This window comes from Nipponia nippon, unplaced genomic scaffold, assembly GCF_047370975.1.
Source record: "Nipponia nippon isolate SJK-2023a ecotype South Korea unplaced genomic scaffold, ASM4737097v1 scaffold_5, whole genome shotgun sequence".
Taxonomy (NCBI): Eukaryota; Metazoa; Chordata; class Aves; order Pelecaniformes; family Threskiornithidae; genus Nipponia; species Nipponia nippon.
In genome coordinates this window covers 45,083,959-45,108,253 of record NW_028262369.1, presented here as the reverse complement: position 1 = coordinate 45,108,253, position 24,295 = coordinate 45,083,959, and the positions used below count along the sequence as shown (strand labels likewise).

General features: G+C 38.0%; 1 protein-coding gene across 2 annotated transcripts in view; it reads left to right on the top strand.

The window, feature by feature from the left end:
- Positions 1–24,295, top strand: part of NR5A2 (nuclear receptor subfamily 5 group A member 2) — an 88,474-nt gene that overhangs the window by 25,583 nt on the left and 38,596 nt on the right. For both annotated transcript variants that reach the window (XM_087731617.1, XM_087731618.1), the window contains one exon: positions 19,747–19,866. In XM_087731617.1, the coding sequence (XP_087587743.1) occupies positions 19,747–19,866 (120 nt within the window). The remainder of the gene's footprint in view (positions 1–19,746; positions 19,867–24,295) is intronic.

Below are 24,295 nucleotides of genomic sequence, written 5' to 3'. Positions count from 1 at the left end.
CTGTCATTGCATCACTGTTGTCAGTCATGGGAAAATCTGTTTAAAAACCGAAGAGTTTAAAAAAGAATTAAAACCCCTTAACGTATTATGGTTTAACGTAGCCTACGTAACAGCTTGTTAAGTTGCTCTCTTGATTTTAAAAATATACTTGTAGTAACTATTATAGGATTGCATTTCTAAGACCCATTACTCTATGACAGCATGATTTAAGGAAAGTGGGATGTATATTTTTACTATATAAAGTAATTTAGATTTGTTTTAATAACAAATAACTGTTCAGTTTCAGTGGATAGATTTTGCTCAAAAGAATTCACATTAATTATACTTAAATATCTCCCAGTTCTACCTTTTTTATTTTTCCTATACTACTAAAAAAGCAAAGTAAGCATAGTATATCTGTCATAAGGTTCAATGTAGTTTGTTTGCTTTGCTTTTGTTACAGTAAAATTTGTACTTGTATAAATAAGTAGATTAGTAGGTTAGTAGATTAAATTTAAGCCTAACAACTCATGTCTCAGTCTGAAATTGTGATTGAAGTGTTATATCAGTACTGTGTTTTTTGAGTAATTAGGATCTGGTATTGCTGTCACTGAACACAGTTGCTAAACTCTCACCGCTCTAGTGTGAGCAGAACCAGGCTCATTCTGCATTTCAGTCAGTTCCTGTAGAAAATGTCCTGTTGTAATGTAATTATTCTCTCTTCCTTTAGTGTCCTGCAGAGTTTAAGTTAGACAAGTGAGCTAAAGTCTTGAGAGACATATTTAGTGTCTCCTGCAGCAGTAGGAAGGAAATCTGAGGACTTGTTAAAAGAAAAGATTTAGAAGCAGAAATTCTACAGAGAGAATTGAACAGAGTGTTAGCAGGCAGGAGGATCTGCTTTTCCACTTGTTGCTTTGATAACGGATAAAAGGCTGTCATGAACTGCAGGCTACCAGCTGGGACCAGATAGAGTAATCCCAGCAGAGGGCTGGCCCCAAACTACACAGGCATTCTTTCAAATCTTCGAGACGGTAGGAAAGTTGTTTTTCCCCTACCATCGTCATCATTATTCATTATGATGTTTTCCACCCCAGTTTAACATGTCGGTCAAGTAAATCTACTTTACAATACTTTTCTGTTTAAAATATAAACAAATATCACATAGACAAAGATATTTCAGCTATTTCATTCAACTGCCTAAAGAGTCCCAAAATAAGTTCCAGAGAACTGGATCAGGCATAAAATACCACTACCATAAGAAATCTCTGTTGTTTGATTGTAAAGGTATATTGTGCCCAACGTGCAGATAATCATAGGAACAATTTGTAATGTATGTCTTCCTTGTAATCAACACACTTGATAAATGAAATCTAGAGGATGTGTTACTTGTAAGAGAAGAGCAACAGAATGTCATTTGTTAGAAAGTGAGCCCAAGTGACCCCTGCATGGTACAAACATGTGCAAACACAATGACAGACAGAGCCCAGCAAACCCACGCACGCCTGGCCTTACTGGTGTGCATTGCGCCACCAAGGTCATGGCACCAACATGCTTAGCCACAGGCAGGATTGGGCCAATAGCATTTGTTAGCAGTGTACAGATGCTTGATGAGCTGTGTTGTTTCAACCTGCATTATCACAGAGAAAGAAAAGAAAAAGTATTTAAAGCCCTGACTGTCATTCTATACTGTTCATTTTAATGATATATTTAGAGGGCTAGCTTACTTTGTATTCTTATGTGTAATTACCCATATAAAAAAACACCACTCATTAGTGTTCTGTTCCACTGACTTAATTATACCCCTTAATTAAATCTTGACTAACTGGGGGTCACTGCAGTGTCAGTGGGATTTGTCACTGTTTGTCAGCAGGTGTCTGGTCACATCTATTTCTGGTTTCTCTGTTGCTGTATTCCGTTTAAGAGCATGGTCTTTTCTAAATGCAAAGGATGATTATGCATTGCCTTACTGTGTTTTGTGCCTTGCAAATTAAATGAAACACCAGCAAATCTGTTCTGTAATACTAGCGCTCTCCCAATCTTTACATACAAGAGGTGGGGAATGAAGCAAATATAAACCTTTTCAAAACACAGTTCGTTACCTCAGTTGTGCTCCTTTTCAAAGCCTTATTCTTCCTGCACTCAAAAGCCATGGTCTTATTAATTTATCGGATAATCTTGTGTTCAACAGGCGTAAAAATATATTGCAAATATCAGTCCAGGGATACTTCTCCTTTCCCCTGCCTCCTAAACATGAAATGAATTTGAAACATGACCAGCCAGAATGAGCTAAATCAATATTACATGCATAACAAATACAACATGGCATGTGCTGCTATTGCTGTGTTGCTCAGAGTCAGAAGACCGAGGCTCCTGATTCAGTGTTCCCTGAATAATTCAGTGGGAGTTTTGCATGTGCAATAAGGGCATAATAGTGCCATTCCTTTCTATTTCAAATGTGCATGTTTTGGGTTTGTTATTTTAGAAAGTTACTTAGGGGAAATATAATTCCCATGTTTACGCATATAATAGGCACCTAATGTTCATCTGAATAATTGATTAGTCAAGTCAGGCTTTCATAATTAGCTGTTGGCTTTCCAGTATAAGCCCACAAAACACTTGTCAATCTACAGACATTTTTAATTTATTAATATATATGTTATCAAAAGATCTGCAGTAGTTACCTAGAAAGCATTTATTATTTATTCTGTCGAGGCCGAGGAAACATTTCGATTCTAGACGTGTATTTTCAATCTAATGTAACTTTCCCAGAAGATTATCTTTTTGTTCTGAAAGTTTTCATGAACGTTCTCTGCCTGTAAGCGCTTGCTTGCAGTGGAAATTGGAAAGAGGGTGTTTTAAAAAAAATCCATTCAGCCATTCCTGTTACACAGAAGCTAGTGACAGGTTTCATTGATTATAAAATAATGTGTATCACTTATTTGTACTCAGATACCTAACAACCATCTAAATAGATGCCACTAGCAGATATCCCTAATGCAGCCATAGATTCTGTGACCAGACAGATGCATCTGTTGATAGCACATGTGTGACAGTGATATTGCAGTTATGAGTTGTGGAGCTATGTGGTAAATTGCAGAATTTTAAGATAAATTGTATTTATCATGAACTTCGTGACCTCATTTGAACTCTACCACTAATCCATTTTTGCTTCCTCATATTCCTGATCAGTTTTCAATTAGTTGTTGTTAAAGGGAAAAAACCATCCTCCTTACTCCAGAAACTGTGCATTTTGAGCCCATGGTATGAAGTTTGTAAAACAAAACATTTGATTGTGAAATCCAGAATGAATATTGTTCAGTTCTTACTAGAAGTAAGTTAAAGACCAAACATCTGATAAAACAAAGGGACTAGAATTTGTGTGGTTTATTTTATTGGGAAACAAACTTCACATTTCCATTGGGAGGCAGCATTTACTTCTAGCACTTGTTGAGTGTGAGACACTGAATTTAAAAAAGATATTATTGTTATTTATGGAAAAGGTATTTTAGTTTTGCATATGCTGTACGTTTATTTTCCCTTGCCCCTGGTCAGAAGAATCACCTTTATTTTAGTGAAAATATATCTGCTTCCCATCGGTGAGATCAGAACAAATGCTTCAATAAACGTGTAAAGTGCTTTCCTGAATCAAAGTCCTTCTGAGGCCTGTACTATTGGCTGTGTATTAAGTTCCTTGCTTTATAAGTGGAAAGATACAAATATAATATCAGAATTCTAAAACCCTTTTAAATCTAAAACACTTGTATTATAGAATAGCTTTTTAGTTTGTTTGGAAAGAACATGATGTAAAAACCACATCATGGTGGTAGAAAAAAAATGTATGCCCATTTTGGTGGTGTGATTTATTTAATTGTGGTTCACCACTATGAATTATGTGGTCTCACAAAATTCACACAAGTCCTTGAGCAATAGTACAGCATCTTGCGTACCATACACATGTATGTGTTATGCATATACTCTCTCTCAGTTTCTACCTGAAGATAGAAGAAATATTAGAATCCTTCTCTTTAAAAGAAGTTTGATAACATACCTCCCATTGAAAAATGCAAATGCATTTTTAAGAGTGTCATTATAAAATCTCTCCTCCACAGTACATATATCTTGTACTAAAATAAAATTTCATTATCTATTTTTATATCCATTGCAAAATAATAGAAAATTAAATGCTACATTGCAAAGAACACGATATCTATATAGGATTCAGAGCCAAGTTTGTAACTGCTGTTTTAATTTTCTGTATAACATTTTATGCAGTGTTAAAATTTCAATCAGTGTTATACTAATATAAGGATTTTCTACTGGGATATTTTTAAGCATAGCAATTTCTACCTGGAAAGTATTTATTTAGGCTGGTGGGCTAATGAAGGATTCGAGCTGTGCGAGCATTGAAACGTCCACATTCTCACCGTTAACATACAAAGTTCTCACCAGTTCCCCTGCCTATTAACCTAAGAGTTCAGAAACGTTTCCCAGTGGTACTGTATGGCTAGCTCGGTTCTTCCATTTAGACTTTGAAAGCGCATTGTTTTCAAAAAGTGTTTTACAACTGGAAATAGATGTATCTGCTAAACAGATTCATATTTTCATGATTAGACAGGTGATCTGATCACAAGGCGGAAGAGAAATCATATACATAACCAATGAATTAAAACCCTGAATAGGATTGCTACGTCTGTTTTTCTAGGTTACAGCTAAATGAGAGACATTATGTGGGCTTTTGAATAAACTCACAAAGCTCTTATCTGTATAAACCTGATAGATCTCCATTATTCTTAGTGACTAACAGAAGTTATATCATTCAGTTTCATTAAAAATGCATTAATCCTTTTTTAGCAGCCTTCTTCTAATTCATTGATTCAATTATACAATGAACAATAAAAATGTTTGGTATAATAAAAATACAGTATTAAAATGTGTTATGTACATAAATATTTCATTGCAATGAGATTATTCAGGGTTTTAAAAATATTAACAATATGAATATCATGCTCTGAGACAACAAAGTGTACGTTTTTTCAGCATCTCTGAAACTATGTATCAAAAAGATTAGTCTTTAAAACGAGAGGCCTGAAATGGTTGCTTATAGTATTACTTGCGGTCACTTCATGTACAGACTTCCTGTAAAGTTGGTGACACTTCCCAGCACAGGTTGATTAAGGGACAGGAAGGCGTTATAGGATGTATGCACGTATTGCTCCTAAATATTGTGAAGCCAGGCTCCTCTGATCAGAACAATTCCCCCCGAAGTCACTGGCCTTTGGCCTACATGAAGACTCCCAGAGCTGGCCCTTGAGTTGATGCAAGTATTGGGAACATTTTGCTTGGCGGGCGGTATGCTCAGCGCATGGCAGCATTGTGAGCAACTTTCGCAGCAGTGGCAGCTACTGCGATCCCACTTACACCAGCTAAGTAATTCAGACTGCCAGGACTCCAGTATAGCTCTCGATCTGGCGGTTCACATAAACCAATTGGAGTAATTCACCTAAGACTTTAATTGATTTTGACACAGCTAGTACTTTTTATCGTTTTGTATTTGGTTTCTTTTATTAATTTTTGTGGCAGGAGAGCAAAATATCCTTGCTTGTATTATACCTGTTATCTCAAATGCCGATAGCCAGGCACGGCTGAGCAGGTTTCTGTGCGAGACAGTCGATGTTGCTGGTTGCTGTGAAAAGCTGGCGTGATTTCTGCAAGCGTTCCAAGACTAGAGGAGAAGAAAGCACTTCATATTTTCATTAGTCATCCCTTTGCAGATTTACTTTTAATTCTTTCAGCAAAGCAGATTATTAAAAGCAATGACCTGAGGTCTTCATTCAGATATCAGACTTGCAATCCTGTATAATGTGCACCGCAGGGCAGAGGTCACACTGACGAGTCCGTTAATGTAGTCACTCTGGGATAAGATCAATCTCCATACTTCACCATATTGATCTAATAGCTCATTGGCACTTCCCTCTTTGAATTGATTAGCTCATGTGTGAAAAGAGATTGATGGGTTTCTGACCCTGAGGAGTCTGTCAGGGGCACACCCATGGCAGGGGAAGTGGATGTTTTCGCTGCTTCATTTGGGTGGCTCATTATGTGGATGCCTCATGGGGAATAAAGGTCATAACATTGTTTTATGAATTATTTACAACAAAATATTAGTTTTTTTGCTTCATTTGATGCTCTACCTGTACTGAATCCGTTCTAAACAGAGCATGAAGAAATACATGTGCATGGCCAAATGTACCAAATATTTGCGTAAAGGGAACCACCACACATAAGTGACCTTAAAAAGCAATTTTACTAATATAAGGTAATCATAATAGATACGAGGGTAAGAATAGGCTTCATGGGTCATCTAGTCCATTCCCCTTATGCAATGACAGAATATTGATGATATCTGGAAATGAATTACATTTTAATTGCATATTCTGGATAAGTACTCACAGTGAATCTAGTTCAGACATCTCAGGGAACTTCATAAGCACATAGCACTGTAGAAAGAGGCAATTTGCATGCAACATGTGAGCTAAAAAATAAACTATGCACATTTCTCAGTTGTTAAAAGTAACCTAAAAAACCCAGATTCAACTCCATTTATCAAATAGTCATATATTTGCAAAATGCATATATTTGACACAGTAGATTGGATTTTGGTGCTGTGTGTGCTCATGCAAGAGGAAATATAAAAGGAGCTGTCGCCAGAAGCTGAATTTAGAAGTTGGCTTATGTTAGGTTGTGCTTAAAAAATGTGCGCATTATCAGAGCCTTCACAGATATAAAGCAATAAAACTAAGGACCGGCTCCTTGAAGTCTTCTGTTAAAGCCCAGGCATTTTTGTATTTCTGTCTACATATGAATTGTAGAATCAGCCTCAAAGACATTATAATGAAATAATTTCTTACATACCATCCAAGCTCAGGATACTGTATAATGCCATACCTAGAATGGTGTTACATATGATGTCAGGTTATACGGTTATGCCATGGTATAAAAAAATATTCTCATGGTGTTGCTAAGCTGATGCTTATATTTATGTAAGGAGAGAGTGTGCGTCACTAATAATATCTTGTTGTATTGTTTAACTGGACATTTTGGGTTTATTTTGGGGGCTGGCAGTTTAAATTGAAAGATAGATAATTTTATTTACTTATATCTCCCCATATGCTCCATGCAGTCAGGCAACGCTTTTCTACTATGAGATTTACGGTAACATAAACAGGTACTGCATAAAAAAACATAGTAATAGGCAGCCCCTTCCCTAAAGACCTTATATTCTAAAAGAAACAGACCCTCAGGCAGATTAGTTAAAAAAAAAAAGAAGAAAGTCAAAGAGAGAATTCAATCCATTACCTGTCAGTTAAATGATGCTGAATATTTGTATAATCTTGCATTCATTTATACTTCTAAACCATTCAGGCTATTTTATGTACCAGGAAAATTGCCCTGGTATAGACTTATGTAGCCATAGTAAAAAAAGTTCTAACACACCTCAGAAAAACTTATTAGAGGCAGAGTCGCGATGCACTTTCCTTTGATAAGTCTGGGATAAATCTGGGATTAATCAATAAATCTTCTTACATTTGGGTATCAAAGTAGTATTTTAGTCACGGTAAATCCTCAAAAATAAAACTCATATTAAACTTAATTACAAACCAAAGTAACTGGTACTCAGGCATAGATTAGTAGTAGATTGCCAGACACTTGAACACAAGCTATGCAAAAAATGATTTTTTGAAGAAAATGTTGCCATTTTATTAGAAGCTCTTGCCCATTGACTGAGTTTCTGCCAGTCTGATTAAAACTTAGCTCCCACAGTTGTGATGTATGGTGCACTTGTACGTGAGCGGGAAGTCATCAGAGCAACCTGATTTTGTTGTTCACTGTCCCTGCTGTCATTCAGAAATGAGCTAAGAAAAAACTAATACATTAGATGTACAGACTGTCTCCCTTTTTCCTAAACTCACACCTAATCTTCTATTGCACACAGACATGTAGGAACCCAATTTAGAGACTCAAAATTTTGATACCTGTGTCCAACTGTGACAGCAGAGAAAGTCAGAGGCTGGCTGAGCTGTGTCACAGTCCACAGTCATTTTTACCTGTAAGGTTCCTGCTCATTCTGTGTTTTGTACTGCAAAAGTTCCTCTCATCAACATAACAAGCAGCCCAAATAAAAACAGTTCCTTCAAGGATATTTTTAAACATTAATATTAATCCTAACTGCAGTGCTAATGTCTGTTTGGGACCTGGGCAGAGCTGTGATGACCTTATTTTAATGATACTTCAGAGATTTCCAAATTAGAATACAGGAAACAGGAAGCAGGAATAAATGAAACAAAGCCAAATGAAAGGATAAATGGAAAAAACATTTTAAGACACACTTGCCTATTCCTTAAACATTCATTCAATCAACACTTCCTGTGATTTTTAATAGCATGGCTCTGTCTGCTCTTTTACACTTGACTTTGTCAGGAAAGGAGCTAATTTTTTGAAGGTGATGTTCATAGTTGAAACGAATTAACTAGATTGTAGTAGCTGCATGCCGAGAATCTCCTGCAATACTTTTAAGATGTAAAGAGAACTTCTAACTCTTTTGGAGTCTTCCCATGTACAGTAGCTCCTTGGATCATGCATCACTGGTTCTCACTACTTCTCCACAGCCTTCTTGTGTGACTTCAGCTTCCTTTGGTGGTGTTTTTAGGCAACTTTTTCTATCAAGTCAGATGTGTACTGGTTTAATACATGACAACCCCCATTGATAATGCTGAATGTTCTTTCACTTTCTCCCTTATCATTGGGTCTTCTTTCTCATTTAATCTTTGCCCCCGTGACTTACTGTTATTGCTGCAACCCTTGGGATGTAAGACAAGCTTTCTGTGTTTTTTCTTCACCAGTATACCATCTCCTTTCACATCTTGACTGAAGATACTGTTTCTCATGATTTCTTACTGCTTTTACTGTGGCTTTTTTTGGCTGTTCTATTACAAAACAGAGGAAATCACAGTGGAATACATTTGTATGGCGAGTGCAGTTTTTTATGATAACACCAGCCTCTATTGCCAAAGGTGTATTACAGGTGACTTTCTGTCCTGTTTGGCACACTATAGCTCCCAGTCTTGAGACTTCAGATCCATATGTTTCAGTGATTCAAGGATGGATAGAAGGAAATATCTGCCCTTACATGGTTGGATGTTTGTCAAAAGTATTAAGAGGACTATGAAAAGTAAAATATAAAACAACAGATCTGAATTCCTGAAAAAATTTGCAGCGCTGTGCAATCAAAAGATAAAGAACATTTAAAATACAAACCTGCTGATTTGATAACTAGAAATGATATGGAACATCCAATGTATTAGATTCTTCATGTGGTTTGTCAGTGTCCAACCCTGGGTATCACTAATACATACCTGGAAAATTATTCTTCTCTCATTTACACTGCTGTAATGTTAAATAGCTCCTTTTTATTCATGACATTAGAAGATTATTTGCATATTCCCATTGGTATAACTGTGAATACAGTCCCACACTGTGTACACAAACCAACCTTTGTAGGTGTCACCTGTTGAAAGAGTAAGGTTATACTTCTCTTGTGGCTTGCCCTTTTCCCATACTCCACACCCCCTTGAATAGCTGTACTGGAAATAAACACAAGCCCTATTAAACAGAAGAGTAATCACATATAGTGTAACTTAAACAAGAGCCAATTTAAGTAACTTTTGTGTTAATGCATGTAAAAACCAGTGTTCTGGGGCATGCAGCACTTGAAAGAACAGGACCCAAAGTGTGTTGAGAGATTACTCTGCTTGCCTGTTACCATATTAAAGAGCATTTCTGAAATTAGCATGTCTCTTGTGTCACAAGTTAAAAATATTTTCCGTATTATGCGTAGTTGATTGAGTTTTAATAGAATATTTATTTTGTGGAAAATAAATTTAGTTCTTACTAGGACTTTGTCTTTAATACTAACAATCCACCCCTGTACGTTGTATTGATCTCTGTCTAAATTTGATGTTGCTGTTTTCTAAGAAATTTTACAAATGAGAGCTAAGGTAGGAGGTAAAGTTTACCTATAGACTCTTAGAATAAGTGTCAGCTGGAAAAATGGGGTAGCTGTAAGAAAAATGAAATCATAATTTATCCAATAAATCACCAAACAGGAAAGGAACATTACATATTAGAAATCCTTTCAGGTAATACTAAAATATGTGTGACTTGGAGAAGACCACAGAGACTTTAATCGAAGGCTGCTATACAATAGAGTGAAACTGCTGATTCAATATATTGAGAATAAATTCACCAGCAGTACCATAAAATTTACTAGACTCAGTCTTGTCTTCTGATTCCCTGGAGGACACCATTGTGCATCCTAAAAAGCAGATCAGACCAGCAAGGCTAACGATGAATCAAGTGGGCCTAATTCTGATTTTGTTTATGTGGCAGTCAAAGGACTTATGTTCATGCAAGTTAAGAGTTAAGAATATGGCCCAGCACATTTTTGCAGTTAGTTCGTTGACATCAAAAAAACCAGTTGTATTTCCAGAGTAATTCAAGGGAACAAAACAGCTTTAGTACCAAAATTGCTACAGAAACTACACAGCATTATCTGATTTTTTAGAAATTCTAGACCCAACTATGCATAAATTTATGCTGTACTAACATCAGTAGAGATACTCACAGGAGTAGGATTTTGAAGGTCAGTTCTATGGGTCCAGTCCTGAAGAAGGCACCTCCTTCTTCACCCCGTGAAACAGATGCTGAGAAGAAGAATTAATTTTCCTTTTTCTTTATCTTTGCATTCACTTTGACAGGGAAGAAACACTGCACTGTAAGCAAAATTTTCAGTTGGGACTAAAAAGAAATCCTTTTTTTATTTTCAGTTAAAAAAAAAACCACCCAAAAAAGAACCTAAGAAAAACACATTTATAATTCATCAGAAATAACGCTGACTGCAAAACACTAAGTCGTTTTCATGCAGTTTGCACAGAGATAAATGTGAGGAAAAGGAGAAAAAAATAGGAGTGTAATATGTTACATTTGACGCACTATATAATATATATATATATATACACACACACAAAGTTTATTATAACAGCCCTTTCATCTGATGTTTGAAGAACTGAGATTTGTCATTTACCTTCTCTCTAGTAGAGGGGACTACTCTCTAAATGGAGTCCAAAAATCCATAAAAGAAGAGAGGTCTTATTCTTTAGTAGGATCACCATCTGTCCCTTCAGCAATCCGAGGCCACTAGACTCAGGCACCTTATATTATATTTCTGCTAGAAAACGGGATGAGTGTGAACTAATGCTCAAGGCTGCTTTTTATTAAAGTATTTTGACTCAATGGAAGATTAGCACTGAAACAGGGAAATGCCTGGTCACTGCTGCTTTGATCCCCTCTTTCACAGTGATCTTACACATAGCTGTCCAGGGGCATGAGAGGGGACAAGCTGTTGCAAAACCATTGCTCTCCCTGTGTGCATTTGCTAAGCAGGAAACACCACACACCATTCAGAGCATGGCCACCACATATTCATCGCTTCACATTTTGGAAGGGTAAAAGTGTGGGGATTTTCAAAGGTATAATGTTGCTTTGTGCTATAAATTCCTTATCTATGTATATGTCCTTTAAAAAAATGAAAAGTGGCTTGATATTTCAAATACTAATGGTTCCGTAAGCAGGGAGTTAATGAAGCATTTTAGTCCTTCTGTATTCCTCTCTCTCGGTTCTCTGCTGTTGAATAAAGGGTGAGCATATTAGCTTTTCTTTCAGCACGGTACCCAGCAGTTACTTTCCTCTGTCTGGATACTGATTAACACAAGGCATATAGGAACTTAATATCTTGCATAGATTAACTCCCTGTTGAAATAAGCTGATGCTGACTGATGGATTCAGAAGATATTGAAGGAAGAGGTACACACACACACACACCACCCCCCCAAGTATCATTGCACCTTTATAAGAGCCTCTTTACATGCTGTAAAGGAGCAGGAAAAGGCACACACCGAAGTATTTCTGTATTTCCTTTCATTTTTAAATCACGAAAAAATGTAAAATGCTACCAAACTTGGACAGATTTTATACTCACTTCACACTAGAGCTAGACAGCAACAGGACAGTCGTCTAACCCAGCATGGGCTTGTAAAGATCATTCCCTGCCTTTACCTAGAAATTTTATATAACACACAGGTTTCTAGTAAAGAGCTGGAACAATCGTAGTTAATATTAAATCATTTTTTCTTGAACTTTGTAGCATTTTATTACTGAGGTTATAGGTAGTAATCACATTTTATTAGGGCATTCACTGATTCTGAAAGTTATGTGCATTTACTTTTAAAACCACATTGGCTGTTACGTGCTGCTTTTTGACAGCAGCCTTGCACAGGAGGCTTCCCACTGTTAGCAGCAACCCATCTGGAGGGTCCAAATCCTTCTCTACCTATGTAACGATTTGGAAACCATGCATGCATTCAGGAGTAAAAATTAGCCTCTGGAGTGCACTTGTCTTATAAAACTTTGATTTGGGGCGATTTGCTTCACTATAGCATAAGAAAATGGAGTAACAACTCGAGCTATATGTCTGCAATGACTTGTGAGTGATCTCCTAACCACATTGGAAAGAAAGTTCAACCATCCCTTGAACCTGTATGCTTCAGGCTGAACAATTCAGACAGATGTTTAATCACTTCATATTCACTAGGAAATGGCTATTCAATGGCCGTGGAATTTGAAAGTGGCACTATGAGATGAATGCTTCATGTTATTTCTGTATTGGCGTTCCCTTTTAGAAGCATAAGTAAAAACAATTCAGCTGAATCCAACACGGTTTTATCACATAAATTTCAATCATTGTATTTTTTTTTTAATCATTAGATACCCTTTTAAATTTTTAGTAGCAGAAAAGCCCAAAGCTATAGTGCAAGTTGATGCAAATGAGAAGAGATGAAAAAGGATTCTCCAGCTTCTCAGAAAGGGAGGTGTAGACTGGGTAAAAGGTGAGTGCATTGTTTAACTGAATCTGCAGCAATAATTATAAGGAAAATATTTAACTTAGAGCAACACAAAAAAAACATGACCCCGAAACTTTTAACAGATAATTCATCAACTGTCAGGCTGAAAATACCTCTTTAGAAGAAAAATTGTAATAAATCTGCCATTGTTGGTTACAGTATGCTAAATATTGTGAAACACTTTCCTAAAAGAAAGACACTGTGTGGTTTTGATAAGATTAAGGTCCATTTCAGCAAAGCATGCACATTATTCTTCATTTTACTGTTTGGCAATTTCAATGTTCTTCTTCAGAGAAAACAAAAGTTTATAATGATTAACGTTCTGTGCTGTGGGAAGCATACGCTCTACAACAATACTACTCTTGTGCCGCGCTAGCCTTCCTCATCTATAACATCAGCACAAATAGTTTTTCAGATGAGTAACCAGCATTTCTGAGATAAGTCCCTCCTTTAACTACAATTGATAATGCGTGATTGTGTATTGCAGTGTCAACAGAGGCCTCAATGAGCCTGACAAACTTCCACTGAGTCCCGTACCAAAAGCTCAGGGCCCAGCTGAGTGGGAGTCTGCGGTTTAGCAGACAAATGTGACACTCCCATCACCAACCCCAGACCATCTTTTTGTTCCACCAAGAGATACTGTGTCACCACAGTGCTCAGGATTAGATCTTTACACTTCAATTTGAGAGTCTATTATTTCCTCCACTCCTGGAAATATCCTATGTGGTTTGTATTATATTGGTAAGATAAATTATGCAAACTAATAGTTGTGTCTAAATGTACTCTCGTGCATGCCTGTTTTCCAATCCTTGTTAGCAGAGAACTCAGAAAAGTGATATAAATTGCCTTATAATTCCAGCTTGCAGTGGAGGAGCTCAGGCACGCCATCAGGGAATTCTGTGTTCAAACCTGTATGCAGATATTTAACAGTATGAAGTTCACTGTGCAGATGAGCAATACCACATGAATCTTTCACAGTGGACACAAAGAAGTGCCACAGTTCCACCAGGCTCCATGCTTCTATTAAACCCCCAGCAAAAAAGTTCAATGGACTTGATGGAGGGGGGCACATCTCTTTGTGTCTCTCTTTTCACAAATCTGATTTTTTTAAAGTTTTAAATGGGGAACACTATTTTGTAGTGAAATTGAAGAGTAAGATAATGTAAGGAGCACAGCAACCCTCCCATGCTTGGGGTATAGACTCTCCTACTGCACTGTGACCCACCTTCACCCATTCCTGTCCCAAGACACATGAACTCCTCCTGATCCAGCCATACATCAATTCTGCTCTGGTGCTTTACTGAGAAGAGCTGGGATGGCCAATGGCTGGAACAAGAAGGGGAACATGCAGGCTGCAGCCAGTCCTTCCTGAGTGCTGCAGCAAATAGGTTGTGCAAGTAGCGATTCCCTCCTGGGGCGGGGAAGAAAAAGAGAAAGAGAGCGCGCCAAAGGTTTCTTTCACAGAGGGCACAATACTGAAATATTGTCAATTAATACTGATACATTTCTACCATTAGGTCACTGAAGATATGTTTCCAGGCTAACACAGGGAGGACAAAATCTTAAAACCTTATCAGAATATAGTGCGTTGCATCCTTCCATCTGTCTGTACACAAAACTCCTGTCAGTGGATACTGCACGGGCAAACTGACTGCGCAGTGTCTCATTCACCATGGCTAACTGTTTACCTATCAGCATTTCAGATGCTGGGAGACCGTTTTTGCATAATGAGTTATGCTCTTACATTAGTTTATTCTGGCTAGCTTGGTAATTCATAGGCAGCACAGTGGGATGGCACTGGGTGGTTGTGGCAATGACCATTTGTCTTCCAGCTTATGACTTGGGGAATATGCTACAAGTAGTCTGAACACCATGAGATACAAGGTTATGGACGACTCCAAGTTCTGACATGCTTCCTTGTCCTCACTGTAAACGTAGGTAAATAGGATTTTGGTATAGGAAACAGGATTTACCTATTGCTGTGTATTAATGCTATCAGAAAGCTATCCCTTGCTCCACCTTTGTACCCCTACTGTTTGAGAGAACAGACAATACACATGCCCACTGTCACATCTGGGACTTCTGCCTGTGCTGGCAACAACCACCATCCTCTGCTTCTCTAACACAGAGTACTTGCTCCTCCTCTGCCCCAGCAGCATCACTTACTGTCACACAAACCCTTTAAGTCTGCATCTCATCCAATCTCATCATCCTCACTTTCAAGGTTTTACATGACATCCAGCTTCCTTTATGTCTTCTCTCACCACACTGCCTCCCCATTCCCCTCCTTTAAAGCTGTCCTCCTAAGCACTCTCTTTGCTTTCCTTGTTACTTAGCAGCAGTTTTACAAGTGTGATGTTTTACTCCTTTCATACTCGTAACATTATTACTCTTCCATGCCACACTGCATGCTGGAAATGATCTCCTATTTCTTTTGAGTCACACACTCTCCCTTAGCTTCCTCCACATCTTTCTTTAAAAGCCATTTCTTCAGCAACAACTACCAGTTATGCTGTCCTCACTGGTGTGTCTTCATCTGAATGCCACTAGCCAGAGAGGACCTAAATTTAACCATCTGGGCACAGTATTTACTCACGCTCTTGCTCGAGGCTAGATAGCTGTCAAATGGGTATCTCATTTGACAACTTGCTTAGGTAAAACATGGGTTACATTATCCTTGTGTCAATGTTCTGTTATGGGATGGAGCAGCTGCAAATTTTGGGAGTGTTCTTGCAGCAGCCGGTTGTTGGCCCTATGATGTTCAATTTTTATTTATAAGCATTCACAGCAGTTGGGACAAAGGGCACTTTTTTCTTGTTGTTGTTAAAACATTGATAATACTCTTGAAGATCTCCACAAACTGAAAAAACTCGAAGTTTAGCTAGTAGTACCAGTTTATGAGCTTGTTTCTAATTGAATGTATACCATGATTGAAAACGATGCTGATTATACAGAAGTCCCAGTCGGGAGCTAAGTTATCTTGGTGACAGAATCTTATCTTTTCTCCTGCTTACCCTGTTAATGGTGGACTCGCATGCTTTGGAGTCAGAAGACTGAAGTTCACAAGGTGCTTTTTCTGCAGAGGGCCTTCCTCTTCAGAACTCACTCTCCACTTTGGCCACCAAAACTTAAGCCTCTTTGCCTTCAGGATCAGTTTAAGGCACGTACTTGTTTTGGTGAAAGGCTGATTTTTTCATTTTGCCAGATAATACGCTTCTGCAACTCATTTATTGACATGCCATGGAAACACAAAGGTGTTTGTGTTCTGGCTGAAGTTACACACGTCATAAAGTTTACCAGCTCATTCTAACATAAGAAGTGATGTGTTACCGTTTTTGTTCAATGTGGTCTATGTTGTTTCCTATTTTTCATTTCGTATGCATTAGCAGAGATAAAGTACGTGTTTTTTCTCATCTACATGCTGGAATTGGTCACTTGCCCTACATTTTAGTAATCCGTGACCCTCCTTAAAGTCATCTCTGTTTCTTCCTAGTGCAAACTGGGAAGCATTCTGTTGCCCTGCCAGCTTTCTTAAAATGGCAAAAGCAGCTGGATCTAATAGTCTTCTGAAGGCAATACTGTGTTTCAGATGTGTATTGTGCTTTTTATGCTATCCATTTTATAGGCTTTCACTGGTTAAATATCAGTGAATACAGAGGAGCAGGTTTTGTGAACCACTAGCAGATGTTCGCTGTTGCTAGTTTTATGAGTCTTGTAGAACAGCAGGAACAGACTATGTGCAAAACATTTTTTTTGTGATTTTGCCATCTCATACTGTTCTCACAGCACTGGCTCGGTAATGATATGATAAAGCTTGGGAGGTAAGCTTTGATTGCAGACTAGCTGCTGTTGGGGCCTTCGGAAAGCCAGACCTGTAAAGTGCAGTTTGTTTTCAAAAGCCTGTGGCTGAGACAGATGGGTTAGCTGGAAATATGTCATTTATAATATATTCAAATGCTTGACCTCTTATTCAGGTATTAGTTGTTATGACATGGATGCTGAATGTTTAAACTGTCTCACAGTGTGTTTCATTCAGATGTAAGCTGTGATAGCTGTGTGTGAAATGCTACTTTTGGATTAAATTATCGTGTTAGCATGATGCATTTGATTTTTGTAACACTTTGTTGTACAGAGGAGAAAATGATCACAAAACAGTTTCACATAACAACCAAGAGTACTAGAATCTGTAAATTTCAAACATTTTCCTCAAATAATGCCTTATTTCAAACCTGGCCTGTGTTTTGGTAGGGAGTGTATCAATGTGGTAATTTATTGTCCTCTCTTGAGCTAACAAGTCACTTGGTTGAAATGGTTTTGTAGTCAAATACATGTTGTGGGCAGAAGAAGAGCTCTTTAATACAGAATCTACCTTGCTCTGTGATCTGAACAGAAATGAATTATCATGGGCACAGACAGCATAGGGACAGAGCAAGGCTGAGTTTGTGATAGCACTAGCTTTACTTTGACTTAGTAATATATCCATCTACAGAGTCCACACCTCTTTCTTTCCTCCATCTCTGTTGCCAATGGATATGTAGCTTATAGGAGTTACCTGAGCATACATGTATTAACTGTGACTGTAGGCAGAACAGCAACAGTGATAAAAGATTATTCTTAATACTGGAAAGCCAAAGCATGCAAAACATTTGAAATATTGAAACTGAGAGTGTTTGCACAATAGTAATTCAGCCCTTTTGTGTCTATGCATTAAAATCTATTATAACACAAATGCAGATTGAAGATAAAATAAGAATAGGATAGACAATCTTAATACAAGCATTATCTAGTTTTGCAGTTTTGCAACCTTAAGCTATTATTTTGGCATAGATATTTGGATATCATTTTCCTTATTTTTTTTTTTAAAGACCAGAGGGAGGGATAAAAGTAAAATTAAAAAAAGAAAAACCAAAACAAAACCCCATGAAAATTATTTCATCCTCTAGGTAAAGCCATAGCAGAGGGAATGAGTTGTGCAGTTTTCCAGCACAGACACCTGCTGCAGGCATGGAGCAGGTAAAAGCAAGAACCAAGGGTCCTAGTGCAGGCTGTGTGGGAGAACGTGATCTGTTGCACATGGGTTCTTCTGCCCTTTTCTCCTCACTGGCTTTCTGCTAATCTGCTCCCTTTCTCTCCTGATTTCGTTTGCTTGCACAGTCCAGCAGGAGGGAATAATCTGAGACAGATACCTAAGGGGGAGAAACTGGGGACAAGAACAGTTGGGAGAAGACTATGGGTGGGGAGAAGGGAAGCCAAGATGAATGAAGGAGGCAAACAGAGACTTTGATGTTTAAGTTGTTAAAGTATGGCAAGTGACAGGAAAGAGGGAGACAATACTAGGTAACTTTCACAGGTGACACTACAAAAATCTGTTAGTAACAAACATTACTTCCTTCTCTATCACACAACCAGAAAACAAGCTTGAAAGAATAAAGTTCAAAAATTCATTAGGTCATAGCTGATAAAATTTGAAAACATCTGTTGCATTATCTAATTCAGCTCAGGCAAGATTTCTCCTTATAAAGTGGTTTCCTGTGCACTATCAAGTCTAGTTCTAAAGTGATTGAAATTGAAGAACAATTTTAATAGTTGCATGTATCAGAAATTCTAGGCATTTCTCCACCTTAAATATTCTCTTTGCTAATTTCCTTTTTAGTTCTCGTAATTTATAGCATTTTTAATCTGTTCAGCAATTGCTATCTATGCAGGTTCTTAGAGTCCTTTTAACTATATACATGCTATTACCACATCCACACCAGACACGTAATTGTAGCAAGGTAAGCATCTCTTAACAGCTCTTTCAGGACACATATCTGAAGTCAAAGAAGTTGTTTGATTTTAGGAAAAAATCAGTGAGTTCCATAAGAACAGGTCCAGAGGATATTGGTGCTTACCATGACTTAAATTAATAGTCTGCATTCCACTAATTTGTGAATTTTTTTCTCCCATTTCCATTGAAATCTTAATTATTTTTCAGTCTTTAAAGTCAATAAAACTGAATTCAATCCAATTGCAAGAGGAGCCAGTTTAGTGATATACTTTGTTGTCCTATAATATGTACATCCCAAATAACATTGCACAAAAACTTCATGTATGTTGCTTGTGCTGAGTGTCAATATGTTCCTTCTATTACCAAATGCAGTCAGTGATATGTCTCGCTGCTCCCTACTGCCTTGTGCACAGCCCTTTCTTGCCCTACCGGTGACACCTGAAGCTGCTCAGCTTCTGTTTATGAAGAAGTTTTCTTCTTTTTTAATAGTATCACAACCATTCTTAGAGGGAGCGTTTACCTCACTCTTCACTTTTTCCTTTGTAAGGGACCTATCTCTGACTCGGGCTCATTGCAGCAATAACGCTCTTGAATCTGCAGATCCCTTACTATTTCTAGAAGCTGAGGTTCAAGGATGGGAACTATAGGAAAGTTCACATTAGCATTAGTTCTGCTATTCTTGTTTTGGGTAAAAATAATATCCCATTTCCATGAGCATTTCATAAATACACTATTGTTATTACTTTGCGTAACAGTGCCGTAGTTCTGCTTTCCTAGAATGAAAGCAGTAGTAAACATTCTATACATTTTACAGATAAGGGTTTCAGCACTGCCCTATTTATTCAGCTGAGAATAGCAATTTTGTGGATGAATAATTTTTGATAGTATTTCTGTTCTCATGATGTTAACCAGATGCTTGAAGAAGGACTGACTCCGTAGTGTGATGTAAGAGTGATGCCACCAACGTTTGTGTTTGCCTTACAGGTTGATGACCAAATGAAGTTGCTTCAGAACTGCTGGAGTGAACTCTTAATTCTAGATCACATTTACCGGCAAGTGGTACACGGGAAAGAAGGCTCCATCCTTCTGGTTACCGGGCAACAAGTAAGTATGTGGGTTCAGAGAAGTATTGACGGCTTTTTAATAATCATTTTCAAAATAGCAGGAGTTTAACTAGGTCAGAAGCACTCCTGTATTCTCAGAGATTCTCCACAAATAATGCAGATAAAATGACTTGTGCACTCTGTTCCTAGTCTGCTGATTACAGTTAAACTTATAAAAGCAGATATAATCATAAGCACTTTGCTTTTCAAATATACTTGTATACTTCAGTGATTGAAAAATAGCGGATGAGAAGTGTTTCTAGAGAAGCTGTATTTCCTTGGGGATAAAATGGTTTCTGACAGCAACAACAACAAAACTCCCAAACCTGATGCTTTAGGTCTAAGCAATTATAGTTTATTTTCCCTTCAGAATTGTGGTTTACTCAAAAGAATCACTAGATGGGTCAGAAACCTAGAGAACCTGCAGCTATTACCTCAGAAATGTCTTGCTTTTAGAGAAATATGCACATGTGTGAGAAACTGGGGAGCTGAGACATCTAATCCCAGGAAAATTATTCATTCCATAGGCTATAAATGCAGCTAATGTCTCAGGAGCTGTCTCAGGGTATGCACGTTGCAGTTTCTGCACAGCTTTCCAAGGGTTAATTTTCTTCAGGTGTCAGATGCATAGATCTCCCAAAATGCAAGAGCAATAATGTGGCAAATTTTAGGAAAACTGTCAGAAAACCCAAAGGAAATAAAAATTTGGTCTTCCTCATAGTTTCCAAAGCACAAAGAACTTGACAGTAAAATAAGAGCCTTATTCCTAAGATTCTTATTCTGGTTTTAACAGAAAAAAAAAATCACAGTATCAAAGAGAAGCAAAGTGTGCTTGTACATTATGTTCCTGATTCAAAGTGAAAACAAGCGATGGCCCATTGGTATTTAAGTGGCTGCAAACTGAACTGCCTCAATTTATACACACATGGGAAAGAGCTCCTTTTTCTAAAATACATCATTTGTGTCTACATGTTGTGGTATCTGCTTACAGCTTTAGTTATAATTTTAAAACTGTAGCCATTTCTTAACACTAAGAACAAGTGTTTATAAGAATCAGAAGGAGAAATAACTGTTTGCATTTATGATTAAAAGGTGTACAGTAGAAGGGAGAAATTATCAACTTGTCCAGGAAAAGAAGTGGGCAAATTCAAATTCTAGCCATGGAACTGACTCCTGCACCTTTGTGGAAAGTCACTAACCTATCTGAGATAAAGTTGTACTCCCTAATTATATGAGCAAAAATTAGTTTCATTACTCTTGATTTATATTGGTACTATTGAGAAAATGACTGATCCCCTTTCCATTTCATCATCTGCAAAACATGGACGATCGTACCAGCAATCATTTTATTTACGACACAGGGTATACTACTTATTCCTTTGTTTATAAAACCATAAGTATATTGACAGTTTTCTGTTCCTGAAAGAACTGTTAAATTAGTGTCTCATTTGTTATGTGATTAGCTAGTTTTTAAAGGTACTGAGTGCCTAAGTCCCACTGAGATCATTAGAGACCTCTAAATACCCTTAAATTCTAGGCATTGTCCCCATTTTTTCCACAGTAATAATTCTTACCTCATTAGCCACTTTTATCTTCTCTTACAAAAAAAACCCAGCTGTATATGATCTCAAGGCAAAGCAGAGCATTTCATCACTGTTGGACAACAGGTAGCAGGATGCTTATTAAAGGTACTGCTTGCAAATCATCAGCTGGTTTTGGAAGCTACATATTTCCAGGCAGAATTATAGTCTCCAACTAAATTAAAACCTGGCTAAATTAGACTGATTGCATCCAGGCTTGTGAAATACATCCTCCTTTCAACCCAATTTCTCTTTCCTATGCCAAAGTTTGTCATTTTGAAGTTGGTGCAAGCACCTCCAGTCTCCTTTCATCTTCTGTACATTCCTCTTTGAACTTGGGCTGCTTGGAGAGCAAGGAACCATATTACGAGGACACCAAACAAAATCACTACAGTCAGTCCCTTTCCTTATGGATGGACTCCTTCCATTTCACACTTGCTAACAGCTGGAGAACATACTCCCATGTATGCACCACAGATTCTCCTTGAGAAATAGGGAGACACCAGACTTGAAGTAAATATGCAGTCTCTGGCTGATGTTTTGGAAACTGAAAAGAGTCTGAAATCTACACGTAATGCCACTGTGTTGTTCTGATTTCATTCAGCTCTGGTCACTGTTATCCTAGATTAAAAGCCAGATCGCTTACAGGAGCAGGCACAGCTGCATGGACTGCGCCTGCTCTCACTGGGCTGTGCGTGGCACGCATGCTCACAAAAAGACCACTGGTAGCTGAGGTATTGCAGAAATGCCACTACTACGCCAGTACACAAGTTGTATGCAATTTGTCATTCAAAATCATTTCCTTTAAAACATCATCTATTTAAATGATTTTCATGGGCAAAAATCATTCATTGAAGAACCTCTTTTATTTAGATGGACAAAGCTGGGTGAGCTAAGCAGAAGGTTCAAAATATCTAGAATTGCCAGAGCCACAGATCTTAAAATCACAGAATAATGCAGGGTGGAAGGGATTTTAAGGAGTCGCTAGTCCAACCCCCTGCTCAAACCAGGTTTCTCAGGGCTTTGTCCAGTTGGGCTTTGAAAATCCTCAAGCATGGAAACTGCACAACCTCCCTGCACAGCCAGCGCCACTGCCTGACCATCTTCATGGGGAGAAAGTTTTTCCTTAGTTCAGGTCTAAATCTCTGTTTGTTCAACTTATACGTGATGCTGGTCAGTCTCCTCCTCCATGAACCCTGCTGCAAAGCACAGAGACTGGGAGACCTTGTCAGTGAAGACTGAGGCAAAGGCAGCACTGAGTACCTCAGCCTGGTCTGTGTCTGCTGCCACTAAATCAGCTGAATCCTGCAGCAGTCCCACATTTTCCTTGTTCATCCCCTAACTAGCAATTTGACATCTCTTGCAAGTTTGAACTCTAGCTAAACATTGGCTTTTTTAACATCATCCCTACATGCCTGGACAGTGCTTCTAAATTACTGGTTCTGAGCCATTCCTGGCTTCAGCTGCTGTATACCGCCTTTTTGCATTGTAGCTCAGTTTGGAGTTGCTTGTTTAGCCAAGCTGATCCAATAGAACTGCCTCCTTTCCCAAGTGTCAAGATGGACCATCTTGGCAGCATCAGCTCAATCTGTTGTCGTTCTAAGACACAACGCCAGTTCAAATGTATTTATGAAAGGAGAATTATGACTGTGTCTGTCTCCTCTGTATTAACGGTAAAATAACTCTTCTAGACTCGGGCATTATGAGTCTTTGCTGTTGCACTAAATGCTGCATACTTTCTGGTTGCTGCCCTGATCCTTTCAGTTCCTCCAGTAGAGAAAGGGAAATAACCATGCCACCATCTCATAAAAATTGATTAAGGTGTGGAAAGCACTCTGACACTTCTGATGAAAAGTGCTGTAGATGTTTTTATTTACTGCTACCAGCAAAGCACTATGAGCAAAATTACAGTCAATCATCTGGCTTTCAAAGATATTAACTTTAAACTGAGGACCTGATCTAGGTAGCCTACTTTATTACCTGAGGGATCATGATTATTGTCGCAAGTTAGCAAATTTAAGACCTCAGAAGCCTCACTCCTTGCTTTCCTTAATATATCCCTCCATAAAAGCTACTCATAAACACAGTCCTTTTTACAATTACAATCAAGGGGGAAGCTGTAAGGGGGGAATTTATCACCACTTAATTAAAACATACCTGCTTTCTCCACTTAAGCTGCACAGCCTCTGTTCCTCAGACACAAAAGTCAAACTTCATCCAGCTCCCCAGGGCCATACTACTGTCAGTTCTATACTAGCTATCTAAAATGGGCTAGTAGTTAGAAGCACACTTGATAATTTTCAAACGCATTGGCTCAAAACCCATTACCTTAGGGCATTCCTATCACATTTCCATACATCTGCATTTCCCTCAAGCCATTGGCTTATGAGTTTTACCTGGTGTCAAATCCACTGTTCCCACTTTGAGGGGGAAAAAGTGCAGTCAGCAATAGAATAGTAAGCATTGGCCTTTGCACAAAAGGAGACTGTGTTTTATTTTATTTCGTTATTTATTTGGTTGGAGTTTCATAAATGAAGCTCTTTTGTGTGTATGTGTTTCAAGAAAGCACTTTTTTCAGATCATTACAATTCCTCAGCAGTTCCTCGGAAACAAGTTCCTCCCTATGCTGCACACTTCATTTTCTGCACTAAGTACTGCCCTCAGCAGTAGCAATTACCATTTCAAAAGGAAATAAAGAAGCACAAATGCATTTTACAATCCTCCAAATTTCATAATAGAAAACAGCTAAGGAGTGATTTGCAATGTGGTGGTTAATTGTAAATCATTGACAACACGCTCTCCACACGCCAAGTTTCGTAGGCTTGCTGTGTGGCGTGTAATTTTAAGAGA